General features: G+C 36.8%; 1 protein-coding gene across 1 annotated transcript; it reads left to right on the top strand.

Annotated features, from left to right (window-relative positions):
- Positions 1-21,517: 21,517 nt before the first annotated feature.
- Positions 21,518-26,309, top strand: LOC107819134 (transmembrane 9 superfamily member 3). Its single transcript, XM_016645220.2, has 7 exons — positions 21,518-21,820; positions 22,780-22,820; positions 22,905-23,490; positions 23,601-23,738; positions 23,956-24,112; positions 25,053-25,537; positions 25,742-26,309. Exons 1-7 carry the CDS (start codon positions 21,666-21,668, stop codon positions 25,959-25,961), a joined length of 1,782 nt encoding a protein of 593 aa, XP_016500706.1. The 5' UTR covers positions 21,518-21,665; the 3' UTR covers positions 25,962-26,309.
- Positions 26,310-26,595: the final 286 nt, after the last annotated feature.

The following is a 26,595-nucleotide window of genomic DNA, read 5'->3' as shown; positions in this document are numbered from 1 at the left end:
TTTGCATGTAGGATTTAATTCTACAATTGTTAGTAATTAAGTTTATTTTACAAAAATTGAAAATTACAAAAAATAGGCATCTTTTGCATTTTTAGCATTTAATGTCCATATGTACAATTTTATGCTTAATTATTACTTAATTGTGCGTTAATTGTTATCGGGAGTTAATTTGCGCTTTTATAACTTATTAATAATTTGAGGATTTTTAGAATTTAGTTTTAGAAAAATAAAAGAAGAAAAGAGAGCAAAAATATAAAGAAAACCGGAATTGGGCTCTTCTTCAAATTCAAGCCACAAGCCCAAAAAATACCCAACCTTCCCCATGACCCGGTCCATTTCAACACGGGTCGACCCGGTCCGCCCATAACCCAAATACCCAACACCCCATCTCCCTATCTTACATTTCACAAAAACAAAACAAGAAAAAACCCTAAAAAAACTCATCCGCCCCCTCTCTCTTTCCCTCTTCTTCTCCAAGCTTCCAAGCCCATCCATGGCTGCTCACCCTCAAACTCACTCCAAACAGCCCCTCCCTCGTCCGCCATTAAAGAGCAAACGACCCCCATTACTGTGCATCTTCTTCTTCGACCAACTGCTGCCCCAAGCTTCGTCTTCATCGACGAACAACATCCGCCATTGACGAGCTCGTCAAGCTCCCATGGCTGTTGCATTTTGTTACTTCTGCTACATCCAAACAGACCTAGCTGCTTCTGCCTTCATCTTCTTCGTCTCCGTCAAGCTCGAGCTCGAGCTCCCATGGTTGCCTCTGCTCACCACTACCATCTCCGAGCTCCAGCCATGGACGTCCGCTGCTTCATCTCCTCCCTACACACGACTAGCAGCTCCGCCAACAACCATCCCAGCTCTTTGTTGCTACCTCCAACTGTCTCGACTGCTTCTGCTTCACCTCACGTGAACCAGTCCGGCAACCCTCCCCCCCCTCCCATTAAATCCGGCGACCTTCGTTTTTGTCTCGAAACAACCTGCCTCATCGAGTCCCCAGGTCCAGTAGTAGCAGCAGCGCCTGTCACACCTCCTTTTTCACTTACACCCCGTAACTACCCAGTCGACCTCCAGGCGACGCAGCAGCAACAACCGTTGTTGTCCGGGGTTCTGCAGCCTTCTGCTTCGTCCATCTTCTTTGACGGGCTGCCACTGCCTCGTTTTCAAAAGATACCAAACGACCAGCTTCTTTGGTCGTCCATTCATGGTCGTCTTCGGCATCGAGCTATTTTGGCACGATAATCGTTTCCAGATAGTTTGTTTTCGTTCAAGTTCTTCGTCGTTTCGATCTGGTCAGTGGGTTTGAGTTTTATTTTTGTCCGTATTTTGTTTTTGATATTCTCGAATTTAAAATCAGTAAATATTTGATTTTTGTTTTGTTCGTGTTCATCGTTTTGTTAATTTTTTCGGTTTGTTCATGTTAGTTTAATATCGTTAGATTTAAATTGAAATTTAATTAATTATTTCTTCAGTTTGTTTCATGTGTTGTTATGTATTTTTTCAGAAATTGTTAATGTTGGTTAAATCATTTGAATCCGTCATGTTTGTTGTTTAAAATAGATTTAATTCATGTTCTTCTTTGTTTGAAGTTCGTTTTTAATCCAGTGATTTAATGTGAGTTTATGTTTTGGTTTTTGACTTGTTGATTTAGTTTGAATCATGTATTTTGTTGTTGATATTGTTGTCTCTTTGCTCATTCATTTTTGGTCTAAGTTAACCAGGATTGGTTCCCAATATGGTTAACTTATTCCCATTAATTTGAAAATGTATGATTCAATCTGTGTTCATGAGATTTGTTGTTGAATTTGTTTAGAAATTGGTCATATTTGTTGTATTTTAGTTGAGATTGATTAGGTGATTTGGTTATAGCTGATGGGGGTAGTTCGGTAAATTTCAGTACGTTCAGGGGTAAAATGGTAATTGCAGTAAGGTCGGAGGGGTATTTTTGGAATTGAACATTTGAACAATTATTTAAGTTAAGCATGGGGACAAGATGTAATGGGATGGGGTTGATATAATTATTTAATATAATGGGGGACAAGACATAATGTGGTGGGGTGGGAATAATGTAATTATTTATGTTAAGCATGGGGGACAAGATGTAATGGGTTGGGGTTGATAAAATTGTTTAATATAGTGGAGGACAAGACATAATGTAGTGGGTTGGGAATAATATAATTATTTATGCTAAGCATGGGGGACAAGGGTTTAAAATAAAGAAAACATTAAGTAGTGGGGACAAAACATGCAATTGGGGGAATATTTAGGGTTGGGGATTCAAGGCAAGAGTCTTGTTATAAATAGAGTCATTTGACACATTTTAAGGGGACTAAGACTGAGAGGGCAACGAAAAAAAAGGACTTCAACATTAGATGGGATTATTTTTGGAGAGAAGAAGACATTCTGAAAATCCTAAGAGAGTGTTGGAGAGTTTAAAAAGAGAAAACAAAAACAAAGTGAGAAACGTGTTTAGTTTCGGGTTTAATACACACGGGGGCTGTTGTTGTTTAGTTTGCTTACAAACTTTTGGGTTTGTTCTATTGAGTTGTTCGGTTTTTCCTCAAAGTTTTCTGGGCCTTGAATCTGATTCGAATTTGTTGTTGTTGGGTTGTTGTTGTTGCTGTGTATTTACACTATTGCTGCTTCTACTGATCTTCATCTTCTTTCCTTGCTTTCCCAAATACCAGGTACACAAACTGATACACTGGTTCATCTTGTAAGCCACTCGAGGCATGAATGAAAAAAATGAGAAAGATTTGAAGTTGTAATTTAATGTAGTCTTTTCTTTCTTTTACTGTCTGTATGTAGAATGTTCTATGCGTTGCCATGTAAACTCTTTAAGCAACTCACTTTTGAAACTTAACTATAGTAACTCGAAAGTGTGTAAATAAAGTAGGACCTTATCTTCATTTATTTTAGAAAAACGAAAAATAGAAAATGTAGTCATGCTAAGATTATCCTTTTAAAAATAATGAGACGAGCCTCGCCAAATAAAAAATGCAAATTGCGGGGCCCTCAATAATTGGTCATAATAAATACTTAGAATTTGGGATGGACTGTTTAGTGAATGTCACTGCCTTCCCCAAAGATAATAACGCGTTAGACCCTTTAGGCGCGACTTAATTAAATTACATTCTTAAATTCGGGTGCGCATTTATGTGACCCAAATTCAAATCTCGACGGAGTCGGAATGTATTAACAAACACGGGTGCATTGATTGTGACGTGGTTCGAGATGCGTTTTCACGACGTTGCAATTCTATAAAAATAATTATAATAAAAGCGGCTTAAACTTAATAAAAGCACATAAGTTATAACATGTATTAAATCAGATATTTAGCCCTTATAACAATTTAAGCGACCGTGCTAGAACCACGGGATTCGAGGGTGCCTAACACCTTCCCTCGGGTCAACAGGATTCCTTACTTAGAATTTCTGGTTCGCAGACTTCATTTGGAAAGTCGAAAATTTCCTCGATTTGGGATTCAAGATAAACCGGTGACTTGGGACACCAAAAGCCAAACCTTTCCCAAGTGGCGACTCTGAAATAGATAAATAATCCCATTTTCGAATATTGTCACTTAAATTGGAAAAACTCCCTCGCACATTTATCCTTTGGGGTAGGCGCGCAAAAAGGAGGTGTGACAGCTCTGGCGACTCCGCTGGGGATCGAACCCAGAATCTCTGGTTCAGGGTTCAAGAATTCGAGCTTAGAATAATTGTTATAATTGGTTTTATTTATTATCTGATTTTATTGCATGTTTGAGCCTAATGTGCTAAATGCTGCTTTTACCGCTTTGATATTATCTGAACTGTATATAAACTGTGTCGAAACCCTTCTCTTCTTACCTCCGGGGAGGAGCTTGCTGGTCAAGACTCCCTATTCTGTTAGTGTCATACCCTGAAATAAGAAAGAGGTCGGACAAGTTACAAATCCAGACGATCTCGCGGGTCCCCGGTACGTAGCCCCCTCCTCGACTCGAGTTGTCCGCTCGGGTACACAGTCTAGAACATATACCCAGGATGAACCTAGTATAACAAAACCTCATGTCGAATCCCTAGTAGGAATGCTTATTTGCATCATGTTGCATTTGACATAGGGGACTCAACACAGGGGCTGGGTCCGTCTAGGACAAGCAACCCAAAATGAAAAGACCATCCTGTTGCATCCTCTTTGTTTTGCGCATTTATTTGTTTCAGATTTGCATGCTGACCGATTTCTGAAATTGAGAAAAAAATTAAAAGAGAAAAAGAAAATAGCAGTGTAGGGAGATAACTACTTATTTTTAGAAAAATAAAACCGATGTCCAAGTAGTGTCAAAACCTCGCCGAAATTTTCTTTAAAAAAAATGAAAACAAAATTTGTCTTTTAGTTTGATTTATTAAAAAAAACATATATAATACAAAAAAAATTCCTTTTTAATCACTTTCAAAATCCAAAAAAAAGTATTTGTTTAAAAAAAAAATTTAAAAAAAAAGGAAAATTCAAAATTCAAAAAAATATTTTTTCTTTTATAGTATCTCTTTCATAAATTTAGACTAATAGTCCAAATACTTCCTTAGAAGATTTTTCGAAATTTCAAAAAAAAAAAAAGAGTGAAAAGAAGTTAAAATTCAAAGACAAAATGTTTCTTTAGTCATCGTCTCTTTTCAAAAGATAATAATAAAAAAAACAAATAAAAAAAAATCGAAATCCAAAAATATTTTCTCCTTTTCCTTGTAAGTATTTTATTCAAAAAAAGGGGTTAGTTTATTTCCTCTACGCCTGATCGGACCGAACTACGCGGGTTTGATTCTCACCGGATGTGAGATACGTAGGCAAACCTCATCGGTTCCGACCCCAATTTTCAAAAAATCCAAAAATATTTTTTTTAGTTCCTTCTTTAGAAATCTTTCCTTAGAAAATTCAAAAAAAAGAAGAAGTTTTCAAAACTCAAAAAAAAAGGTAGTTTCCTTCTTTCTGAAGTATTTCATACGGAAAAAGAAATAAAAGAAAAAATAATAATAATAAAATCTAAAAAAAATCAAAATCCAAAATACGGGTTTCCTTTATTTTGAAGTATTTTTCCCAAAAAATCAAAAAAAAAATCAGAAAAAGAGAATCAATATATATATATATATATATATATATATATATATATATATATATATATAATATATTCGTTCTTTTAAAGACTTTCCTTCTTTAAAAGTCTTTCTTTCGTAAATGTCATAGAATTAAAAATTAAAGTCCAAAAATATTTTCATTTTTCTTTAGAAGTACTTTTGTAAATTTAAAAAAAAAACTCGAAAATCCAAAATATTTTCTTTAAAGTGCCTCTTTCAAAAATTAAGAGGCGACAACAAAAATCCAAAGAAAATATTTTCTTTCTTATTTAGAAAAAGAGAGAAGAAATGAAAATTCAAACAAAATTTTTTTTTTTTTACTTCTAAAATTCTCAAAGTTCCAATCAAAAGAAAATGAATTTTTAGAAGTCTTTCTTTCAAAAATAAAAATAGAGTCAAATTCAAAAATCCCAAAAAAATATATATCCTTTTCTTCTTTTAAAGCATTTTTTTTAAAAAAAAAATTCCAAAAAAAAAGAGTTAGTTTACTTACTCTATTCACGATCGCCTGAACTACGCCGGTTTGATTCTCACAAGGTGTGAGATACGTAGGCAACCCTCATCGGGTCCAACCTCCCCTTTTTCAGAAATAGCCAAAATGTCAGAATTTTAATTTAGGAGTCAGGTGATGCCGTTTTGTCAAGAATAGCCGAATGTTCCCGAAAGGGACGCCGGAAGGCTGACTTTGCATAAACAGCCATTTTTGGTCATTTTTAAAATTCTGACCAAATTGCCCAATGGCCTTAGGATCCTCGTCCCCGAGGCTCTGCAAGGCCATATTCCCAATGTCGGGTCACCATTCTGAAAAAAGAGTCATAAATAAATCAAGTGATGCTGTTTTTGTCAAAAACAGCCAAATGTTCCCGAAAAGGACGGCGGAAGGCTGACTTTGCATAACGGCCACTTTCGATCATCTTTTAGAGTTTTTCGGTTGACCCTCACAGCCTTAAAATCTTCATCCCCGAAGTGCTGAAAGGTCGTGTTCGAAAATCGGATCTTTCTTTCTAAAATATAATCAAATCATTTTTGCTTAAATCACCTTAATAAATGTGCAGGATGAGCACAATGCAAAATGAACACTTGTTTCTTTATTTTTGCACTTGTTAGTCCCGAACTACGCAAGATCTGATTCATGCGGGGTCATGATACGTAGGCAATCTCCATCGGATTCGATCATAGCTATAAAATAAATTGAGTGAAAAAAAAACTGAAAGAAAAGGAGAAAGAAAATTGAGTGAAAAAGAGAAAAGAAAAAATAGTGAAAAAAAGGAGGGAAAAGAGTGACAAAAAAAAGAGTGCAAAAATAAAAGAGCGGCAAAAACAAGATCAAGAGTGGTTAAAGAGAGGCAGGAATAAAAGAAAAGAGGTACATAGTGAAGAGGGCTAGTTTAAGGCCGGGATGAAACATGCAACCCGTTCAAACACATGGTAGAAGCGTTTAGCTGTTTAGGTGCATTGCATCCCAACGTGCGATTTCCTATATGTTAAATGCCTCCAAACTAACAAAGTTGTGTGTGTGAGTAAATTAGCCAGGTTCTGTTCAGGTGATTGGTTTTGTTGGTATGCGGTGATGAACATGCAGCCTTGCACGCGGCCACAACATTATACACAAAACTGAGCTCCACCTCCCAGAAATGTCCATCCTAACCAAGCTCCATATAGTCCCCAATCAAATGTTCCTCAGTACAATCCTCACCCAAGAGAGTCTTTCAAAAGGAATCAGTTCACCCCTATTGGCGAATCATACTTAGGCTTGTTCCAAAAGCTAGTCAGGCGAAGTCTGCTGCAGCCAATGGCTCCAAATCGGCCAAACACCGAGTCCCCCCTCCCCGCATCGAGCTGATACTAGATGTGAATACCACTCTGGAGCAGTGGGACACGGTACAAAGGACCGTTGGTCGTTGGACCCTCAAATGGCAGTTGAAGACTTGATTGAAGCTGAAAGAATCGTTCTCCGGGACGAAAAGGTTCCTAATATGATGAACATTTCCCTGCCTACTCTCACAAATGGGACAATAGACGGAATGATCTGTGAAGCTGAGGAATTTGATCCGGCACTGAAGGCTATTGCAGCCATTGCCGAGATAGAAGAAAAGCCAAAAAACGATTGTCAAGCCTGAAAGTTCCCCATCAGACGGGAGTCTCGGTAGCCAGTCTTGCTATCCTTTCTGCATCTGGATTGTCTCAGGGTGTGATCCGGATGTTTTACTTTATTGTCTTACTTTCCGATGTAAACCCTTCTATCTTCAAAAATTAAAAAAAATCAATTGAAATTGATATTTTATTTTCCCGGAATGTCTCTTTTCTTAAATCTTGTCAATTTTCTCATTCTCTTTTAGTTCTGTTAAATGCAGATTTCAATAATATGATATGCTTGCGGACTTCATGCCCGGATCTTAAAACTCTGCCAGACCTCGAAATAATGAATCAAGAATTGGGTCGCAATGAAGAATAGCTTAAGGAAACAAGACAAAGATTTGGAAAAGCTGAAAGAAAATTGGGTCCAGATTGGAAAGGTACATACATTGCAACAAGAGTACTGCCAAAAGAGTGCGTTGTACTTGGGACACATCGAAGGAAACGTCCTTGAAATAACTGTCAATGCAAATGCAGTCAAAAGGTACTATGTTGGATCCTTTATATAATAAAATCTTTTCCGGTTGAGATGACGAAGGCTTTCATTCTCGCTACCCAAACACTATCAACCCTTTGCAAACCCATTTGAGCTGGTTACTCTTCTTTGATTACCCTCTTTGGAACCTGAAAGTATTATTGAAAATAAAATGAAAAAAAAAAGAAATTGAAATGAAAAAGAAAAAAAAGAATTGGAAAAATGAGAAAATATATATACAAAAAAGAAAAGACAATGAAAATGAAAAAAAAGGGAAGGGAAGTGAAAAACAAAGCAAATCAGAAAAACAAAAAAAAATCCAAAAAAAAAAAATCCAAGAAGTCCCCCAAAAGTGAAACTGGGGCAGAAGTTATAATGGTTCGGCAATGATCCCGCCCAAAAGGTTCCAAAGTTGTAGTTCAATCCAAATTCTTTTCACCCCAAACCTTGTTCAAGTCCTTCTGATCAATCGGAAAAGTGGTTCAAAATGGGAAGATGGAGTTATTTGGATCTGATACAACAAAATGAGAAGAATAAAATGAGAGAGTCTTATTGGTGAAAACCCACACGGGCACCGTAAGGCGACGGTAAGCAGAGAAAATCAAAATGAGAAGTCTTGTTAGTGAACACCCACACGGGAACTATAAGGAGATAGTAAGAAATGAAATGAAAAATTCTAGCTCGTGAAAACCCACAAAGGGCGCCCATGATCGAAAATAAGATCCTCACAGCCATCGGCATCAACAGAGTCCTGACAAGGTTCCTCGGTATTCAAGGCAAAGTTGTGATGAATTTTTGAGAGTCGGACGGTTTACACAGATCAGGCATCCAGTCCAAAAGGCATGTCCTGTTCATTGAAGTCCGCATGTACTCCAGATAAGTCCTTTTATCCTTTCCCCGAAAGGGACACTTCTAGTTTTAAACTCATTCTCCATTCAATTATTTGTTTCTCTTTGAATCCCTTTTGGTCTAACAATGTTCCAAAACCAAGACAAAGAAAGGATGGCAAGACTGATTTACAGGGCTTTCGTTTGATACACTCTAATGTGCAAAAGGCACCCAGCCTCAGCAGGTGCATCAAAAGTCGACCTCGACTGGCCATGGTGGCCGATGCTCAGGAATCAAAACTTTTGCAACAACAACAACGACCCAGTATAATCCCACAAGTGGGGTCTGGGAGGGTAATATGTACGCAGACCTTACCCCTACCCCGAAGGGTAGAGAGGCTGTTTCCAGGAGACCCTCGGCTCAAAAAAGCAACAGCAGCCGATATATTAGTACCATAAAAATGCATAATAAAATAACAGCAATATATAAGAGATATGAAATACAAGAATACGAAATACGAAATAGATGGCTGGTATAGTAAAACTAGAAGGTAAAGCCCTGCATCAATAGACGACCAATGACATTCTTAGTCTAACTCCTAACTGGCTAGTCTCACTCTATTGTGCTGTAGAAATATTCCCAACTCTCCCCTAACCTACAACCTTAATGCTCGACCTCCATAATTCCCTGTCAAGGGCCATGTCCTCAGCAATCCTAAGTCGCGCCATGTCCTGTCTGAGCATCTCTCCCCAATACCTCTTAGGTCGTCCTCTACCTCTTCACGTGCCCACTACAGTCAGTCGCTCACACCTCCTCACCGGTGCATCAGTGCTCCTCCTCTGAATGTGCCCGAACCATCTGAGTCTTACTTTCCGTATCTTGTCCTCTATGGGGGCCACACCCACCTTCTCTCGAATATCTTTATTCCTAATCTTATCCATCCTTGTATGCCTGCACATCCACCTCAACATCCTCATCTCTGCTACTTTCATCTTCTGGATGTGTGAGTTCTTTACCGGCCAACATTCAGTTCCATATAACATGGCAGGCCTAACCACTGCTCTATAAAACTTACCTTTTAGTAACGGTGGCACTTTCTTGTCACACAAGACTCCCGACGCTAACCTCCACTTCATCCACCCCACCCCTATACGGTGTGTGACATCCTCGTCAATCTCCCCGATCCCCTGAATAACCGATCCAAGGTACTTGAAACTACCTCTCTTGGGAATGACTTGAGAGTCAAGCCTCACTTCAACTCCCGCTTCCGTCGGCTCAACTCCAAATTTGCACTCGAGGTATTATGTCTTCATCCTGCTCAACTTGAAACCTTTAGACTCAAGAACATGTCTCCAAATCTTTAGCCTCTCGTTGACGCCACCTCTTGTCTGGTCAATTAGAATAATGTCATCAGCAAATAGCATGCACCATGGCACCTCCCCTTGAATATGATGAGTCAGTGCATCCATCACCAGGGCAAATAGGAATGGGCTGAGCGCAGACCCTTGGTGGAAGGAGAAAAATCAAATTAAAGCGCCTATAAAGGCAATTGAAGTTGAAAGAGTTGAGTTTCACATGGCTAATCGCCTCAGCAAAGTCGAAGAAACCAAGGTACCCCCAAATGCTCTAAAATTGAAGTTGGAAGAAAGAAAACAGAAAAGAAAGGCCTACAAAGGCAAAATAAAGTTGGAAAGGTTAAGTCCCACGCGACTAGCCATTGCAGTTAGGTTTGAGGATCAAAAATTCCCTGATGCTCCGGAAAAAAAACACACAAATGATTTGCCTGAACTACGTCTGAATTGATTCCAAAAGGATACGTAGGCAGCCACTCTCTGGGGTTCAGTCACACCAAAAATAAAATCCGATTTACCCTGAAGTTGAAAGTGGGGCACACCAAATGGTTCAGAAGTTGTAATTTCATCCACAATTCTTTTACCAAGTACAAGTCCTTCGGATCAATTGCCAAAGGCGGGGAGAACCAAGAATACCATGATGGGAAGTCGATACATTCTAAAATTGAGAGAAATAAAATGAGAGAGTCTTGTTGGTGAAAACCTTCGGGCACTATGAGGTGACGGGAGTAGAGAAATCGAAAATGATAGAGCTTGTTTAGTAAAAACTCGCAAAGAGTGCTATCAAGCGACAGTAAGGAGAGAAATGAGAGAGGTCGACTAGCGAAAACCCGCAAGGGGCGCTGTCGGCCGAAAAGATGATTCCACCTCAGAAAGTTCTGGCAAGGTTCCACTGGTTTGGGAACATAAATCCATTTGGGTTCATGAGGAAATGCAAGTTCGCGAAGATCGGGCATCCAGTCCAAAAAGCATGTCATGTCAATTTAAAGTCAGCATGTTGCCTCAGATAAGTCTTTCTTGTCCCGAAAGGGACACTTCTCTTTTTAAATTTGTTTTCTCCGCCCTTTGTTTTACCTTTCCTACCCCTTTTGTGTTAACCCTAAATTCCAAAATGTGCTGGAAAGAATAGGTGGCAGGACCGGTTTCACAGAGCTCCGTTTAGTAGGAAGTAAAATACCCCGCTTCAGTGGTACGTCAGTCCAATCCCGACTGATCATGTTGTCGATTGCTTTCGAAGTAAAAAAAATGGCAAATCCCCACAGAGTCTCCCCTTGTAAAAATCCCCACCGAGTCTGCCTCAGTAAAAATCCCTAAGCAGAATGAGATGAAAGAACCAAAGCCTTACACGGGCAAATCATCACAAAATTCGGAAATGCGAGTCTGATCGGTTTAAAAGGGGTTCGCCTGTGAATCCAATCAATGGCAGAGTTTCTCAACAGGAATGAGGGCGGGACCAAGCAATTGGAACAATCAAGGCCACCGAACCAACCACCATTTTCAAACTGACAATTGTTCTTTGTTTGGAAAATTAAAACAGGTGCGATCCAAAGCAACCGTGCAAGAAGCAGGTGCCGCCCAAAAGGAAAAGAAATGCGTGAATGCAAGAAACAACTTTGCAATAAGGAATCAACCCAAAAGGGAAGTTTCCCCAAATTCTCTCATGCATTTTGCTAAACAAAAAATGAAAAATAATAATAAAAAAAAACGAAAAGGGAAGTAAGAACAAAATTCAAAAAAAAGAGGGTTAGTTAGAATCCCCAATATTTTCTTTTAGCCGACATTAGGGCTCCAATCCCTGAGTTGAGCAACTTTCCTTTAGCCAATATTAGGGCTCTAATCCCTGAGTTGGGCGTTTTTCCTTTAGCCGACATTAGGGCTCCAATCCCTGAGTTGAGCGTTTTTTCTTTAGCCAACATTAGGGCTCCAATCCCTGAGTTGAGCGTTTTTCCTTTAGCCAACATTAGAGCTCCAATCCCTGAGTTGAGCAGTTTTCTTTAGTCAGCATTAGGGCTCCAATCCCTGAGTTGAGCGTTTTTCCTTTTAGCCAGCATTAGGGCTCCAATCCCTGAGTTGCGCTTTGTAGACTAGAGTTTTCCAATCCCCTCATCAATTCTGTAAATTTTTATGGCAATTAACTCACGAAATTTTCCTAGTGAAACTGGGGCAAAAAATTTCGTTCGTTCGTGTTTTGTTGTTTCAGCAGGTCTGACCTCGAGGCGCATGGATCGAGACGACCTACGGGATGAGTCTCAATCCAGAATAAAGAAAAGAAGAAAAGAACAAAAAGAAGATGTTCCCAAATATTGGAACAAACAAAGGGCAGGTCGCTCAAAATTTGATCAAATTCTCGAGCTCCGCCAATCCCGTTTCACTCAATACTGCAAAAATAAACAAGCGCCTACAACTTGCGAGCATCAAGATTCGGATCGAAGTCTACAAGCAGAATCAGCTAAGACCCAAGATCAAGTTGCAAAAGAATTATAGATAGGAATCTTGTAACTAGCGGTTGACAAGCATAAGTAGTTAGTTCAGTTTTCAATTTCCTTTGATTGTAATAAGGAGGTCGATAAAGCAGTAGCGGCAACAGCAAAAGCAGTAACAGCAAGCATCGTAATCTCATGGTAGTCCCAGCTACCAAAGTTTCCCGAACTACATTGACATGATTCCTGTTTAGCCCAGGATATGTAGGAAATCTTTGAAGCAAAGATTCGGTCAAATCTTTCAAAATGTGCTTCACACGGAGTAGTCCAACGAGCAAAAATCGCTCATATCTGCTCACTTTATCTTTGCATGAAAACCTCGCATCTTTTCGAACAAAGAGGGGCAGCTGTAAGCACGTGATTTTTGCTCTATGAAAGAATTACTCCCAAAAATTCAAAATAAAACGATTTTCCTTGCTGTGCAATTTTGAGAATTTTTGTGACATTTTTGGATAATTATTTGTATTTGTCTGTGCATATTTATTTGTTAAATTAATAAAAAATACAAAAATATGTAGCATTTTGCATGTAGGATTTAATTCTACAATTGTTAGTAATTAAGTTTATTTTACAAAAATTGAAAATTACAAAAAATAGGCATCTTTTGCATTTTTAGCATTTAATGTCCATATGTACAATTTTATGCTTAATTATTACTTAATTGTGCGTTAATTGTTATCGGGAGTTAATTTGCGCTTTTATAACTTATTAATAATTTGAGAATTTTTAGAATTTAGTTTTATAAAAATAAAAGAAGAAAAGAGAGCAAAAATATAAAGAAAACCGGAATTGGGCTCTTCTTCAAATTCAAGCCACAAGCCCAAAAAATACCCAACCTTCCCCATGACTCGGTCCATTTCAACACGGGTCGACCCGGTACGCCCCATAACCCAAATACCCAACACCCCATCTCCCTATCTTACATTTCACAAAAACAAAACAAGAAAAAACCCTAAAAAATGCATCCGCCCCCCTCTCTCTTTCGCTATTCTTCTCCAAGCTTCCAAGCCCATCCATGGCTGCTCACTCCAAACAGCCCCTCCCTCGTCCGCCATTAAAGAGCAAACGACCCCCATTACTGTGCATCTTCTTCTTCGACCAGCTGCTGCCCCAAGCTTCGTCTTCATCGACGAACAACATCCGCCATTGACGAGCTCGTCAAGCTCCCATGGCTGCTGCGTTTTGTTGCTTCTGCTACATCCAAACAGACCCAGCTGCTTCTGCCTTCATCTTCTTCGTCTCCGTCAAGCTCGAGCTCGATCTCCCATGGTTGCCTCCACTCACCACTTCCATCTCCGAGCTCCAGCCATGGACGTCCGCTGCTTCATCTCCTCCTTCCACACGACTAGCAGCTCCGCCAACAACCATCCCAGCTCTTTGCTGCTACCTCCAGCTGCCTCGACTGCTTCTGCTTCACCTCACATGAACGAACCACGGGATTCGAGGATGCCTAACACCTTCCCTCAGGTCAACAGAATTCCTTACTTAGAATTTCTGGTTCACAGACTTCATTTGGAAAGTCGAAAATTTCCTCGATTTGGGATTCAAGATAAACCGGTGACTTGGGACACCAAAAGCCAAACCTTTCTCAAGTGGCAACTCTGAAATAAATAAATAATCTCATTTTCGAATATTGTCACTTAAATTAAAAAAACTTCCTCGCACATTTATCAATTGGGGTATGCGCGCAAAAATGAGGTGTGACACTTACTATTAGGCCAAGATGTTGGTGGCCAGACTTTAGTGCGGAGCATAAATTTATGTAAAATGATGTTGCACTAGTGCCAAGATCCTTTCTTCATATTTAAGAAAGGATAAATATTACTTTTTTCCTTTTTTTAATTAAAAAAGAAATTTATATAGATTTAGTGCGGAGCACAAATTTATGTAAAAATACATTAAAATTATAATATATATTAGATATGAATCGTTAGTTAAAAATACAATAATTTCAATATTAATTTTTTTTTAAAGTTGAAGTTATAAGGTTTAAATCTTGAATTCGTCTCTGCTGCGACTTATTGTGTGGAAGAGTCTCATTCGTGTCACTGTGCATTAAACTTTAGTGGTAAGATCTTTGACATTATTTTGGTATGCAATTGCACACAATTGTTCACTATCGAGCTTGATTTATTAGACTTCTCCTAAACATGGTGAATATACTTAATATTTCATTAGTCACGACACAGAAGAATAAAGGAAAAAGAAGAACAAACGTACACAATATTAATCGAGTGTTAGTGTCTCATGGCTCATTGTTGAATTTTTGGATAAGCCGGTGCATAAAGTATTCACATTCACGCTAGGTCTGAGGAAGGGACGTACTTCAAGGGGTATGATATAGACAATCTAACCTAATGCAAGCATTAGTGACTGCTTCCCCAACTCGAATCCATAACCTATAAGTCACACGGAGACAACTTCACTATTGAGTCATGACCTAGCTTTAACAACTTAGATGTATTGATTCCAACAATATGGATTCTTTTAGTAATCCTTCTTCCTCCTTAATTTTTCTTGTCTTTAATTTAAGCCAAAAATTAAGGTGGTCCCATTTCAGAACTATCTATATTAAGTGGGCGTTTGGACATAAGAATTGTAAAATTTCAAAATAGGGTGAAAATTTTTTTCAAGTGAAGATGATATTTGAAATTTAGAGTTTTGTTTGGACATGAATATATTTTTGGGTTGTTTTTGAAGTTTTATGAGTGAAAATTTTGAAAAACGACTTTTTGGAGTTTTTTAAATTTTTGAAAATTTCCAAAATACATCTTCAAGTGAAAATTAGAAATTTTATGAACAAACGCTGATTTTGAAAAAAAAAATGAAAAAAATAGGAAAATTTCTTATGTCCAAGCGGGCTCTTAAACTCTTATTTCATTAAAACTTACACTTCCATTTTTTAGTCAATCAAGAATGACATGATCATTGTTAGACCGATTCAACCCCCTTAATATATAAAGAACGGTAAATGGTCAAATATATTCTTGTACTATGAGAAAATATTTAAATATATTATCTGTGATACTTTGGGTCTAAATATATTTTTACCGTAATATTATTGGTTCAAATATATCCTTTTTAATTAAATTTATCCAATGTGGACATCTAATCCTACGTGGCACTGATATTTGAGGTAGATGTCACATGTCATGCTACCTCAGCGCCCCTGGTCCATATATAAAAGACTAAAATTTGAAATACAATATTTTTCATGTTAGCGGTAATGGTGGAGGGGAAGAGAATTTTCGTGGTGAAAAAAAATAGAAGGGAGGGGTAAAATGGGTTAGGGGCAATGAGGTGGCAAGTCCTGTGACTTCCATCTCATCAAATGTCAGTGTCACGCAAGATTGGATTTTCACTTTGACAAAGTTAATAGAAAAAGCGTATATTTGAACCAATAGTATAACGGCAGAGGTATATATGGACTCAAAGTATAACGAGTGATATATTTATACCTTTTTTGATAGTACATGGATATATTTGGCTCTTTTCCGTATAAAGAAAGAAGAGAGGTTCAATATACCAGTATTTCAACTTCTATTGATTATTTCAACTACTCAAATGGCTAAGAGGATTGTTAATTCACGTAAAACCCATATTTGGGCCTTGCTCAATTTTCACTAAACCATCAGTGGGTAAGCTAGGACATTATGCATGTGATACAAAAGTAACTTAGAAGTAATGTGGAACATCATATTCTTCAACTTATATGGTTTATTTTACAACAACAACAATAACAACAACCCAGTATAATCCCACTTAGTGGGGTCTGGGGAGGGTAGTATGTACGCAAACCTTATCCCTACCCTGGGGTAGAGAGGCTATTTCCAAATAGACCCCCGACATCCTTCCCTCCAAGAACTTCCCACCTTGCTCTTGGGGAGACTCGAACTCACAACCTCTTGGTTGGAAGCGGAGGTTGCTTACCATCAGAGCAACCCCTCTTGTTTTTGAAACAAATAATTAATTGTGTCCGTATATCCACCAACAGAGCTGTCAGTAATTAATTACTCCATCTATTTCAATTTATTTTCTTAATTTTAATCAGCACGAAATTTAAAAAAAAAATTACAATTGTAACTCTCAACGTGCCGTAATGTTTGTGTAGCTATAAGACTTTTGAAACTTGTGATCTTAAACACGTGAAAAAACTATAGCTATAAAAACTTCTCATTAAGAATAGAGAAAAGGATCAAATGTATCCCGCTACTTCAAATATTCCTTCAATTTAACCACTGTTAGACTTGTCATCTTAAACATATTATAACGTTTGTGTAGCTATAAAAATTTATTATTAAGAAAATATAAAAATATGTTATTATTTTTTAAATGGATTAATTATTAGAAGTGACAAACTAAGTGAAAGGATGAAGTAGTATATATCTAGAAACCTTTGGAATGATTGCTAATATATACTCCCCTATGCAACTTCTTGCTTATTTTTTTGCCCTTTTACATTGATACAAAGGGAATTTGTCCCCTATATGTCACTTAAGAAAAGAGATAGTAAAAAAAAGGCACTATGGTACACTAAGTTCCCGTTGCGCGCGGAGATTGGGGAAGGGTCGGACTATAAGGGTTTATTGTACGTAGCCTTACTTGTATTTCTGCAAGGGGTTGTTGTTTTCACGGCTTGGACCCATAACCTCCTGGTTGCATATATAATAGCAACTTTACCCGTTACATCAAAGCTCCCCTTCGGAAAAAAGTGACCGTAGTATGGGATAAATTTCTTCCATTCTCTCCCAAAGTGAGGTGTCTTTTCAAACAAAAACACACATTTATGTGAATTGTGCCAGAGAAATCACCCCATGTGCTAGTAATTAAGATAATAACTCATTGACACCTTCATTGTTGATGGATCCAATTGAGTATATAGTATAAATGATCGAGCAGCTAGCATTTTTATTGAATTAGTTAAATTTGTATATTTATAATAGATAGTAACCAACTTTGCTCTTTATTGAATCAGTCATATTCGTACGAAATGCAAGAGAGTCATTTAATTTGTCTATGCACAAGTATAAAACTCAATCGTACTAAGCTCCCGTTATATATAAAGTTCAAGAAAGGGTCAATCTACATATGTCTATTTTGTCTATTTTATGCCGTATTATCTTATATTTCTACAAGTGTCTATTGTCTTTGTACGAGAATTTACCTAAAATTTGCTTTCTTACTTTGAGTTTCCATTTCAGATGATTGTTTTAGTTCTATGTTGAACTATCTTCGAAAAGTTTGAAAACTAAGGACATCAAACACTTCAATATAAACGAAATATAAAAAATCTACAGCAATGTATAAAATAGTAGTAATAGCTAGTACTGTTAAATATACACTATTGAGCCGAGAGTTTATTGGAAACAGACTCTCTATCTCTATAAGGTAGGGGTAGGTCTGCGTATACACGAGACTTTACTATATGAGATTATACTGGATATATTATTATTGTTGTTGTTATTAAATATACACTATGGATTTGTAACATGTCACGTATGCAGAAATGAGAAGAAAATATAAATAAACCGTTTAAACTTGAGAATGTATAGGTGGCACGTCTGGTTAAATAAGCCGATTTCAGGTATTCAATCACTTTGTTATTTCGAGTATATCTTCTCAATTTCAAGGTTAAAGTCCTCCTTTGAACATATACATTTTTTTAAAAAAATCTACCCTATTCTGTCACTAGTTATGATTTTATAAGATAGCAAGTGTTCGTAATTGGATTCTAAATTTAATTTTATATATATATTAGATTGCATAATACAAATATAGAGCTTGAATTAAAGTTATTGAGTTCAGTCGAATTCGTAAGTAATATACGTATTATATATTTGAAATTATGTGAAGTGTATCAAACCTATATAAGGGGTTTATATGTCTAATTAGCAATTCTAACACAAGTTAAGGTCACAATATATAAACAAGATGAAAATTTATTGTAGGTGAAATACCTTACCACCCCCCTAAACTTGTCACGAATTATTAGTTACAGTCCTAAACTATTCGTGGTCTTAATTACCCCCCTCAATTAGGTCTTTTGAGAGTCATTACCCCCCTGAATGCTGATGTGGCAAATTGTGTGGGTGCACTCACATGCCACGTGGTTTTTTTGTATAAGTGGCATTGTTTTTGAAAAAAATATATATTTTTACCTTTTAAGTATGTTATTTTTCAGATAATTTTTTTCGAATATAATTTATAATAAAACTTGGATAGAGCTACATCATTTAGGCTAAATCTTTTTATTTGGCTAAAAATAATAATGTTTTTGTTAATATTTTTTGAATTTGTCCTGAAAATAAAGATTTAAACAATTGAAATAAATAGTCAATTCATCTAAAAAGTTATAAATATATAAATTTCAAAAGTATATTTCTTTTTCAGGTAAAATATATAAAAAGTATATTTTTAGAGCACCATAATTTAGAGCAATATAAAAAATTATAGCCAAAATAATTAATTTCAAACTATGTATTTTTGTAACTGTTTAGATGCCTTGACTATTTATTTCAATTGTCTAAATCTTTAATTTCAGGTCAAATTTAAAAAAAAGATTAACTAAAACTTTATTATTTTTAGCCAAATAAAAAAATTTAGCCTAAATAATGTAGTTCTATCCAAATAATATTATTAATTGTATTCGAAAAAATTATATAAAAAAGTAACATACTTAAAAAGGTAAAAATATATTTTATTTTTCAAAAAATGCCACATATACAGAAAAATCCACATGGCAGGCAAGTGCACCCACACAATTTGCCACATCAGCGTCCAGGGGGGTAATGGCTCTCAAAAGGCCTAGTTGAGGAGAGTAATTAAGACCACGAATAGTTTAAGGGTGTAAGTAATAATCCGTAACAAGTTTAGGGGGGTGATAAGGTATTTTTTTGCCATTTATTGTACTTGCGGTTTCTTAATGTTGAGACATCGAAGCTTACAAGCATATCATCACTTTAAAAGAAAAGACAAATCCTAAAGTAAAAGGGATAAACGAATTAATATACAATTTTTTTTATACATGTACATTTTCATAGATTAACAATAATTAATTAATGTAGTGGAGTCTTACTTATTCAAAAGATAGAGAGAGTGAATCTCGAAAAATAATGTTAAAATTGAAAGGAAGTGTACGTCTGTCCTAATGAGGAAAATTTGGCTTAGTGAACTTGAAACCCCAATTAAGGTAAAATTTATTAAATTACTAACTTAATTAGATATCCACCAAATTATAAGAATATAGCCCAAGTTGAAATTGTTCATTAACAATTTAGATTCAGAGTATGTTTCATAAATGTGTGTATATTCATAGAATGAGTCCCCAGTTGATTTTGTTTGTTGAAAGTTTTTTGGAAGAACTTTGAATACATATATGTTTGATAAAATCTTCTTTAAATTATGAAAATTAATTCCAGCAAAGTTTTTTTCTTAAATATTGAAGTCCAATTTTTTTTCTTTTTTCCCAAATGTTATAACTTGAAAAAACAGAGAATTCTATTATCATTTTTTCTCACAAAAAATCCAATTTTCTACTGATAAAAAAAATAGAGGAAGATAATCTATATTTTACAAATAAACCCGAGTAATTGGGATTTATGCCGGATAAAGCTTAAATTTCTTCCAAATCCATGAAAAAGTATGAGAATGAGTCGTAGGTGATTGTGTGTCTAAGTCAAGTTTGGCATAAATCTTTATTTGGCTTCTTTGCCATACTAGATTACCAACGAGACTTTACTTAAAAACACAAATATTATTCAGGATGCAACTTGTTTTTTCTGTCAAAGCGAGGACGAATCACTTAATCACATCTTCCTTGATTGTATAAATGCTAGGAAATATTGGCAAGACTTAGGCTTCATGCACTATATTAATCATCTTACCAATCTTCCATGTGCACATACTTGGGTACGTCAGCTCATTTTTTATAAGAACTTCAACCCTCCTTTCAACATTAACCCTAAAATGTACTTACCAATTAGTTTATAGAATATTTGGAATACACGAAACAACAACCTTTTTAATATGACTAGGGATAATATTCTTCTTAAAATAATTACTCAACAAGCTGCTGAATATACATATTTGGCTTCTTATACACGTGAGACTATGTAAAATAAAAATAGCTAAGAATATTAAATGGAATACTCCAAATGCTCAATTCTATAAGCTTAATATAGATGGAGCTTTTTCTGATAATACAGCAGGAATAAGAGGATTAATTAGGAACTTCAAAGCTGAATGGAAATTAGGTTTTTCTGATTCTGCACCACATGAATCATCCACCTTTGCGGATCTCTATGCCTTGACACAGGGTCTGAAATTAGCTTAATTATGAAAATAACATCACACCTCTGGAGGTGGATGCAAAGGATCTTATCCTATTACTACATACTGAAACTATTGCATTCTCTAATATAATTGCTGATTGCAGGTATTATCTGGGCCAGCTAGGTAATCCTGTAGTCAAACACGCGTACAGAAAGCAAAACATGGTAGCAGACCAACTAGCAAAAGCAGGCCACAATTTTGGAAATGAATATTTGCCAACAGTTTTTGAAGTTGTTCCTATTTTTGTTGAACCAATTTTTGCAAAGGACAAGGCTAGTTTGTAAGGAACTCAATCAGGCCAAGACACTGCTTGGTAGAATCATAGTGGCAATATGGATCAACCCTACTCGTGTGTAATTAGTTGTCATGATGATAATTCTAATAGAATGACCATGACAACTGTAAATATTAGTAGTAATTTAAGGCTTTGTAATAGGACAATGAATTGTGTTAGGGTGCCAGTTAGGCCCCAACCCTCTGTACGCGATTTATAAGTTCTAATAATATATGTTATCTTTCTAACCAAAAAAAAAAAAAAGCTTAAATTTCTTCGTTCTTAAATTCATTCCACCACGTTAATTGGTGAAGAAAAACTCAGAGATTAAATAAAAATAAATAAATAAGAATAACAAAATAAAATAGAAAACTAAAGTTGAGGAGTCACGTTCTCCTTCCTAACGTCCGTTCCCAAGTCGACGTTGTTTGTTTGCGCTTGCGCTTCACTCTCTATAGAAGCGCGTGAGGCGGAAACCTGTCCCCCAAAATACTACTAGTACAAAAAAGATCCCTCTCCATATCTACTTCCTCATTTCGTTTCTCTCAGGGAGATCGAGATCTATCCCTCCCCCCCCCCCCCACCCCCACCCCCACCTCCTAGCAAATTTACACACACACACACACACAAAAAGTTGTATTATATAATCACATTGTGATCTCCATAAAGTTCGTTAAGGAAATGGAGAAGAAGAGGACGATGGCGTGGTACGTCGTCGTTTTGCTGATTGTCAGCTGTGCATCGCCGGTGAGATCAGACGGTTCAGATCACAAGTACAAAGCCGGAGATCCGGTTCCTCTTTATGCTAACAAGGTCGGTCCTTTCCATAATCCAAGGTAATTTATTAATTAATTTAATCGCCGTTAGATCTCTATCTACCTTTTAAAGCTGAATTTACGTTGTGTTCTATTTAGCGTGATCGAGCTAGTTGTTATGTGATGTCTCGTTGCATTTTGTACTGTTGTTTTTGTTGTGCTCGGAAAAGTGTCGGTGGATATAAAAATGAAAGATTTTTAATGGCAGATGTGTTGTTTAGTGTATTGATGTGCAGATTTTATGAGTTCCTCGTTTGATAGAGATTTCTGTTGAGCTAACTAATTTACGTACAATGTAGAAAGAGCTAAGATTTGGTGATATTGGGATCTCGGATTCAGTATACAATGTGACTGGGTTCACAGAATCACTATCAAATATTTATCGATATTTAGTAGATTTCTTAATACATATATACACAGGGTATGGTCAAAAGCTACTTAGTTTCCGCGAACCCATAGGTTATACTGAAGATCCGCCTTTGGCTGAGACTCCATTCTTGTATCCGGACTAAGATGGTGTAGATATACTTAAATTAAGTTTTTTTCACCAGTTCTTTTTTGTTCTAATTAGAGATTTTATGTTCACAATGGAATAAGGGTGAGATTTTGGAGAACCTTTACTTTTAGAACAGGTAATTTTCCTTGAACAATAATTTATTTAGTATTGGAAAGGAATGGACCTGAACAGAACGAAATGGATATAGAGGATTCATATAGCCAGCCATAGCTAATTTGAGATTTAGGTCTAGTTGGTTGATTTATTTAACTGAAACTTGGATTGCACCTCTGGAGGCCTGCTACCTCTGACAAGGCTGATTGCATTTATACACAAGGCCTAGGAAATTTTTATAATCTCCCTCTTATGCTTTTATAAGTGCCATACTCATCTATAGGCACTGCATTTATGGAAACGTCTCTATTCTGTTTTCTTTTATCTGGTTCATAGCTGATGGCTTGTTCTGTTTTGGATTTCTTTGTAGTGAAACATACCGGTTCTTCGATCTTCCCTTTTGTGCTCCGGGTATGTAATCATTGTTATGTGGGTTTCCTTTCTTAAGTTACTCACAGAGTTTAAGTTTCAATTTACTGAGGAATGTTCTTGCAGACCATGTGAAGGAGAAAAAGGAAGCTCTTGGTGAGGTCTTGAATGGTGATCGATTGGTCAGTGCCCCTTACAAGCTTGACTTTATGTACGACAAGGACTCAGAAATAGTTTGCAAGAAGAAGCTGTCGAAGGAAGAAGTTGCTCAATTCCGCAGTGCTGTTGCTAAAGACTACTACTTCCAAATGTATTATGATGACTTGCCCATTTGGGGTTTCTTAGGGAAAGTTGATAAGGAAGGAAAATCTGACCCCAGCGAGTACAAATATTACCTGTTTAAACATCTCCATTTTGAGATCTTTTACAACAATGATCGTGTGATTGAGATCAATGCACGAACTGATCCTAATGCCCTGGTAGATATCACAGAGGATAAGGAGGTTGATGTTGAATTCATGTACTCTGTAAAATGGAAAGAGACAAAAACACCTTTTGATAAGAGGATGGAGAAGTACTCACAGTCTTCATCGTTGCCACATCACCTGGAAATTCATTGGTTCTCAATTATCAATTCCTGCGTGACAGTTCTTCTCTTAACTGGTTTTCTTGCCACAATTCTTATGCGGGTTCTTAAGAATGACTTTGTCAAGTATGTAGTCATTTTGTTAATTTATTTTGGTTTATGTACTTTTGTTGGTCTCTCAAGAACAAGTTTGTCTTAGCCTTTGGCTCAATTATTATTCATCTTTACTTTTAAAGGTATGCACATGATGAGGAGGCAGCTGATGACCAAGAAGAAACTGGGTGGAAATACATCCATGGTGATGTTTTTAGGTACCCGAATTACAAATCCGTGTTGGCTGCAGCACTTGGTAGTGGTACCCAGCTATTTACACTGTAAGTATTTTCGAGTTTTTTACTCTGAAAAATAAAGTTCTAAACAGGATATTTAAAAGGCCTTTTTGATGTGTATTTAATCTTTACTTATATAAAAAAATATTTTATGAATTGTTTTATTGGTCAACTAGCTCAATCTGGCAGCTTTCGACTAGGCAATTAGGTAATTTGTTGTCTCAAGCAGCCCTTTCTAACACTTTTCCCTTTCAATTCCTAGGACCATCTTTATTTTCCTTCTCTCCCTTGTTGGTGTTTTCTATCCATACAACCGCGGAGCTTTATTCACGGCATTGGTCGTCATATATGCTCTCACATCTGGAATTGCAGGCTATACCGCTTCCTCTTTCTATTGCCAGCTAGAAGGGACAAACTGGGTTTGTTTTCATGTCTCTATTATATTGCTTTTCCATTTGAATGTATTTTGAGAATTTTATCTGGTGCACTAACTTTTAGTCCCTAATTCCAACTATATGCTTATTATCATCCTAAAACAAGGATAAAAGCTTTGACCTTTTTTCAATCGTACTTTGTTGCTTGCCATGGAATTATTTTTCTCTATCCTGTTCTTAAGGACGAAAAATTGAAGGTTTGTATATAGCAAGTCAAGTCATTTGTTTGCTGAAAGCACCTACTCTAATGCCATAACTTTGACCCTCTATATCAAGGGTTAGAGGATTCACCTGTTATCACATTGCTCTTTTTCTAAGCAAAGGAAGAAACAGAACTGCGTTAATAAAGCATCTTGTCCAAGCAGGTAAAACAAATTGAACATAGAGTTTTGCATCCTTGATTTAGGCATGTGATGTTTTGTACAATAGATGATTTGTTACTTATTCCTTCTGGACAGAACATTTAGGAAGCTGAGTTGTTATTTAGAGAAGCAGTTTATCTTCATTCTGTCATGTAATTCACTTCATCTTGTATGGGTTACACTTGGTCACGTCCAAGAGATATTACTACATATTATTAGTGAAGTATTCATATCAGAGACAGTGGCTGGCAAGTTTCACTTCATTCTTTTTTGGTTTGTGTATGCCATCAAATAACAGTGTCTCGGTGTTTGTTTTTCACTTCATCTTTTGCGAAGAGTTACACTTGTCATGTCCAAGAGATATTACATGTTATTAGAGAAGTATTCATACCGGATCATGTGGCTGGAAAATTCTACTTCATTCTTTTTTTGGGTTTGTGTATGCCGTCAAATAACCGTGGCTCTGTGTTTCTTTAGTCAGTTGTTGCCTAGCTAATGAAACAAAGCTGAAAATGGAAGTGAATACGGCAAACTTGATCATTAGATTTCCTTTCATCCTGCAGGTCAGGAATTTGTTATTGACTGGAGGCTTGTTTTGTGGACCCCTGTTTCTCACGTTCTGTTTCCTTAACAGTGTAGCAATTGCATACAGTGCCACTGCTGCACTGCCTTTTGGAACTATTGTGGTCATCTTTCTAATATGGGCTCTTGTAACGTCACCTTTGCTTGTACTGGGAGGGATAGCTGGAAAGAACAGCAAGGCTGAATTCCAAGCTCCTTGTCGAACCACCAAATACCCAAGAGAGATCCCACCATTACCTTGGTACCGCGGAACACTACCTCAGATGGCAATGGCTGGATTTTTGCCTTTCAGCGCCATATATATCGAACTTTACTATATATTTGCAAGTGTTTGGGGTCACAGGATCTACACAATATACAGCATCTTATTTATAGTCTTCATTATTCTTATAATTGTCACTGCTTTTATAACTGTGGCATTGACATACTTTCAACTCGCTGCTGAAGATCATGAATGGTGGTGGAGGTATGTGTGTTCATTTACTGCTATTGCTATTCAGTGATCTTTCGTTTCAATAATATATGCATCAACCAATTTTTGTTCTTCACCTATGCAAGCAAAGAAAGAGCGTTGAGAATCCTTTTGCAAAACGTTACTTTGATGTGCTTAACATCATGATATTTCAGATGAACATTTGAAGAACTAATTTGTATATGTTGCTCCAAACAGGGCTTTCCTTTGTGGTGGATCAACTGGACTCTTCATCTACGGCTACTGCTTGTATTACTATTATGCCCGTTCTGATATGTCCGGCTTCATGCAAACCTCATTCTTCTTTGGATACATGGCTTGCATCTGCTACGGTTTCTTTCTCATGCTTGGGACTGTTGGTTTCCGCGCAGCCCTATTTTTTGTCCGTCACATATACCGGTCAATCAAGTGCGAGTAGGAAGCTGATGGGATGGTCTTCTGTCTCTTACAGAATCCTTTACAGATCTGGTATCTGGTATCCAAGAAGACCATGTAGGATGGTAGGATCTCTTGAGATGAAGCATGTATTATCTTACGCCGGAAATTTTAAGAACTTTTTGCCATTTTTCATTTACAGCTCAACAGTTTATATCGATTAGTAGATTTAGAGTTTCCTCATTCCATATTCTAATCCTTCCAACACATTATCCTAATCTGTCTAGTATCCCTTTTACTGCATTGGGCAAGCTTTGAGCTATAATTGTACTGGTCCCAAGTTTCAAAAGAATGTATGAAATGAGCCATTCTCTCGTTGAGCATTGTCCAATTTGTTTGAGTCTTGATTCCAACTTCAGTATTTAGCTAAAGAGTTAACAATATATGGGAAAAGAAAAGACTACTCAAACATTTTCCCTTATTTTATTATGTATTGCTATCTGAACTCATCGCATTACAATAACTTACTACTATAGTAGGGTTATGGTCCCTTCTTGCATCTTTGGAACTTAAATCTCTTCCTTCTTGTAATTTTATCACTTATCTTATGGCTTATTAAAGGGGCAGCCTGGTGCACGAAGCTCTCGTTATGCGCGGGGTCCGAAAAAGGGCCGGAC

The sequence above is a fragment of the Nicotiana tabacum genome, chromosome 16, assembly GCF_000715075.1.
Source record: "Nicotiana tabacum cultivar K326 chromosome 16, ASM71507v2, whole genome shotgun sequence".
Taxonomy (NCBI): Eukaryota; Viridiplantae; Streptophyta; class Magnoliopsida; order Solanales; family Solanaceae; genus Nicotiana; species Nicotiana tabacum.
The sequence above is the reverse complement of the archived record's forward strand: the minus strand, read 5'-3'. Positions and strand labels throughout refer to the sequence as shown.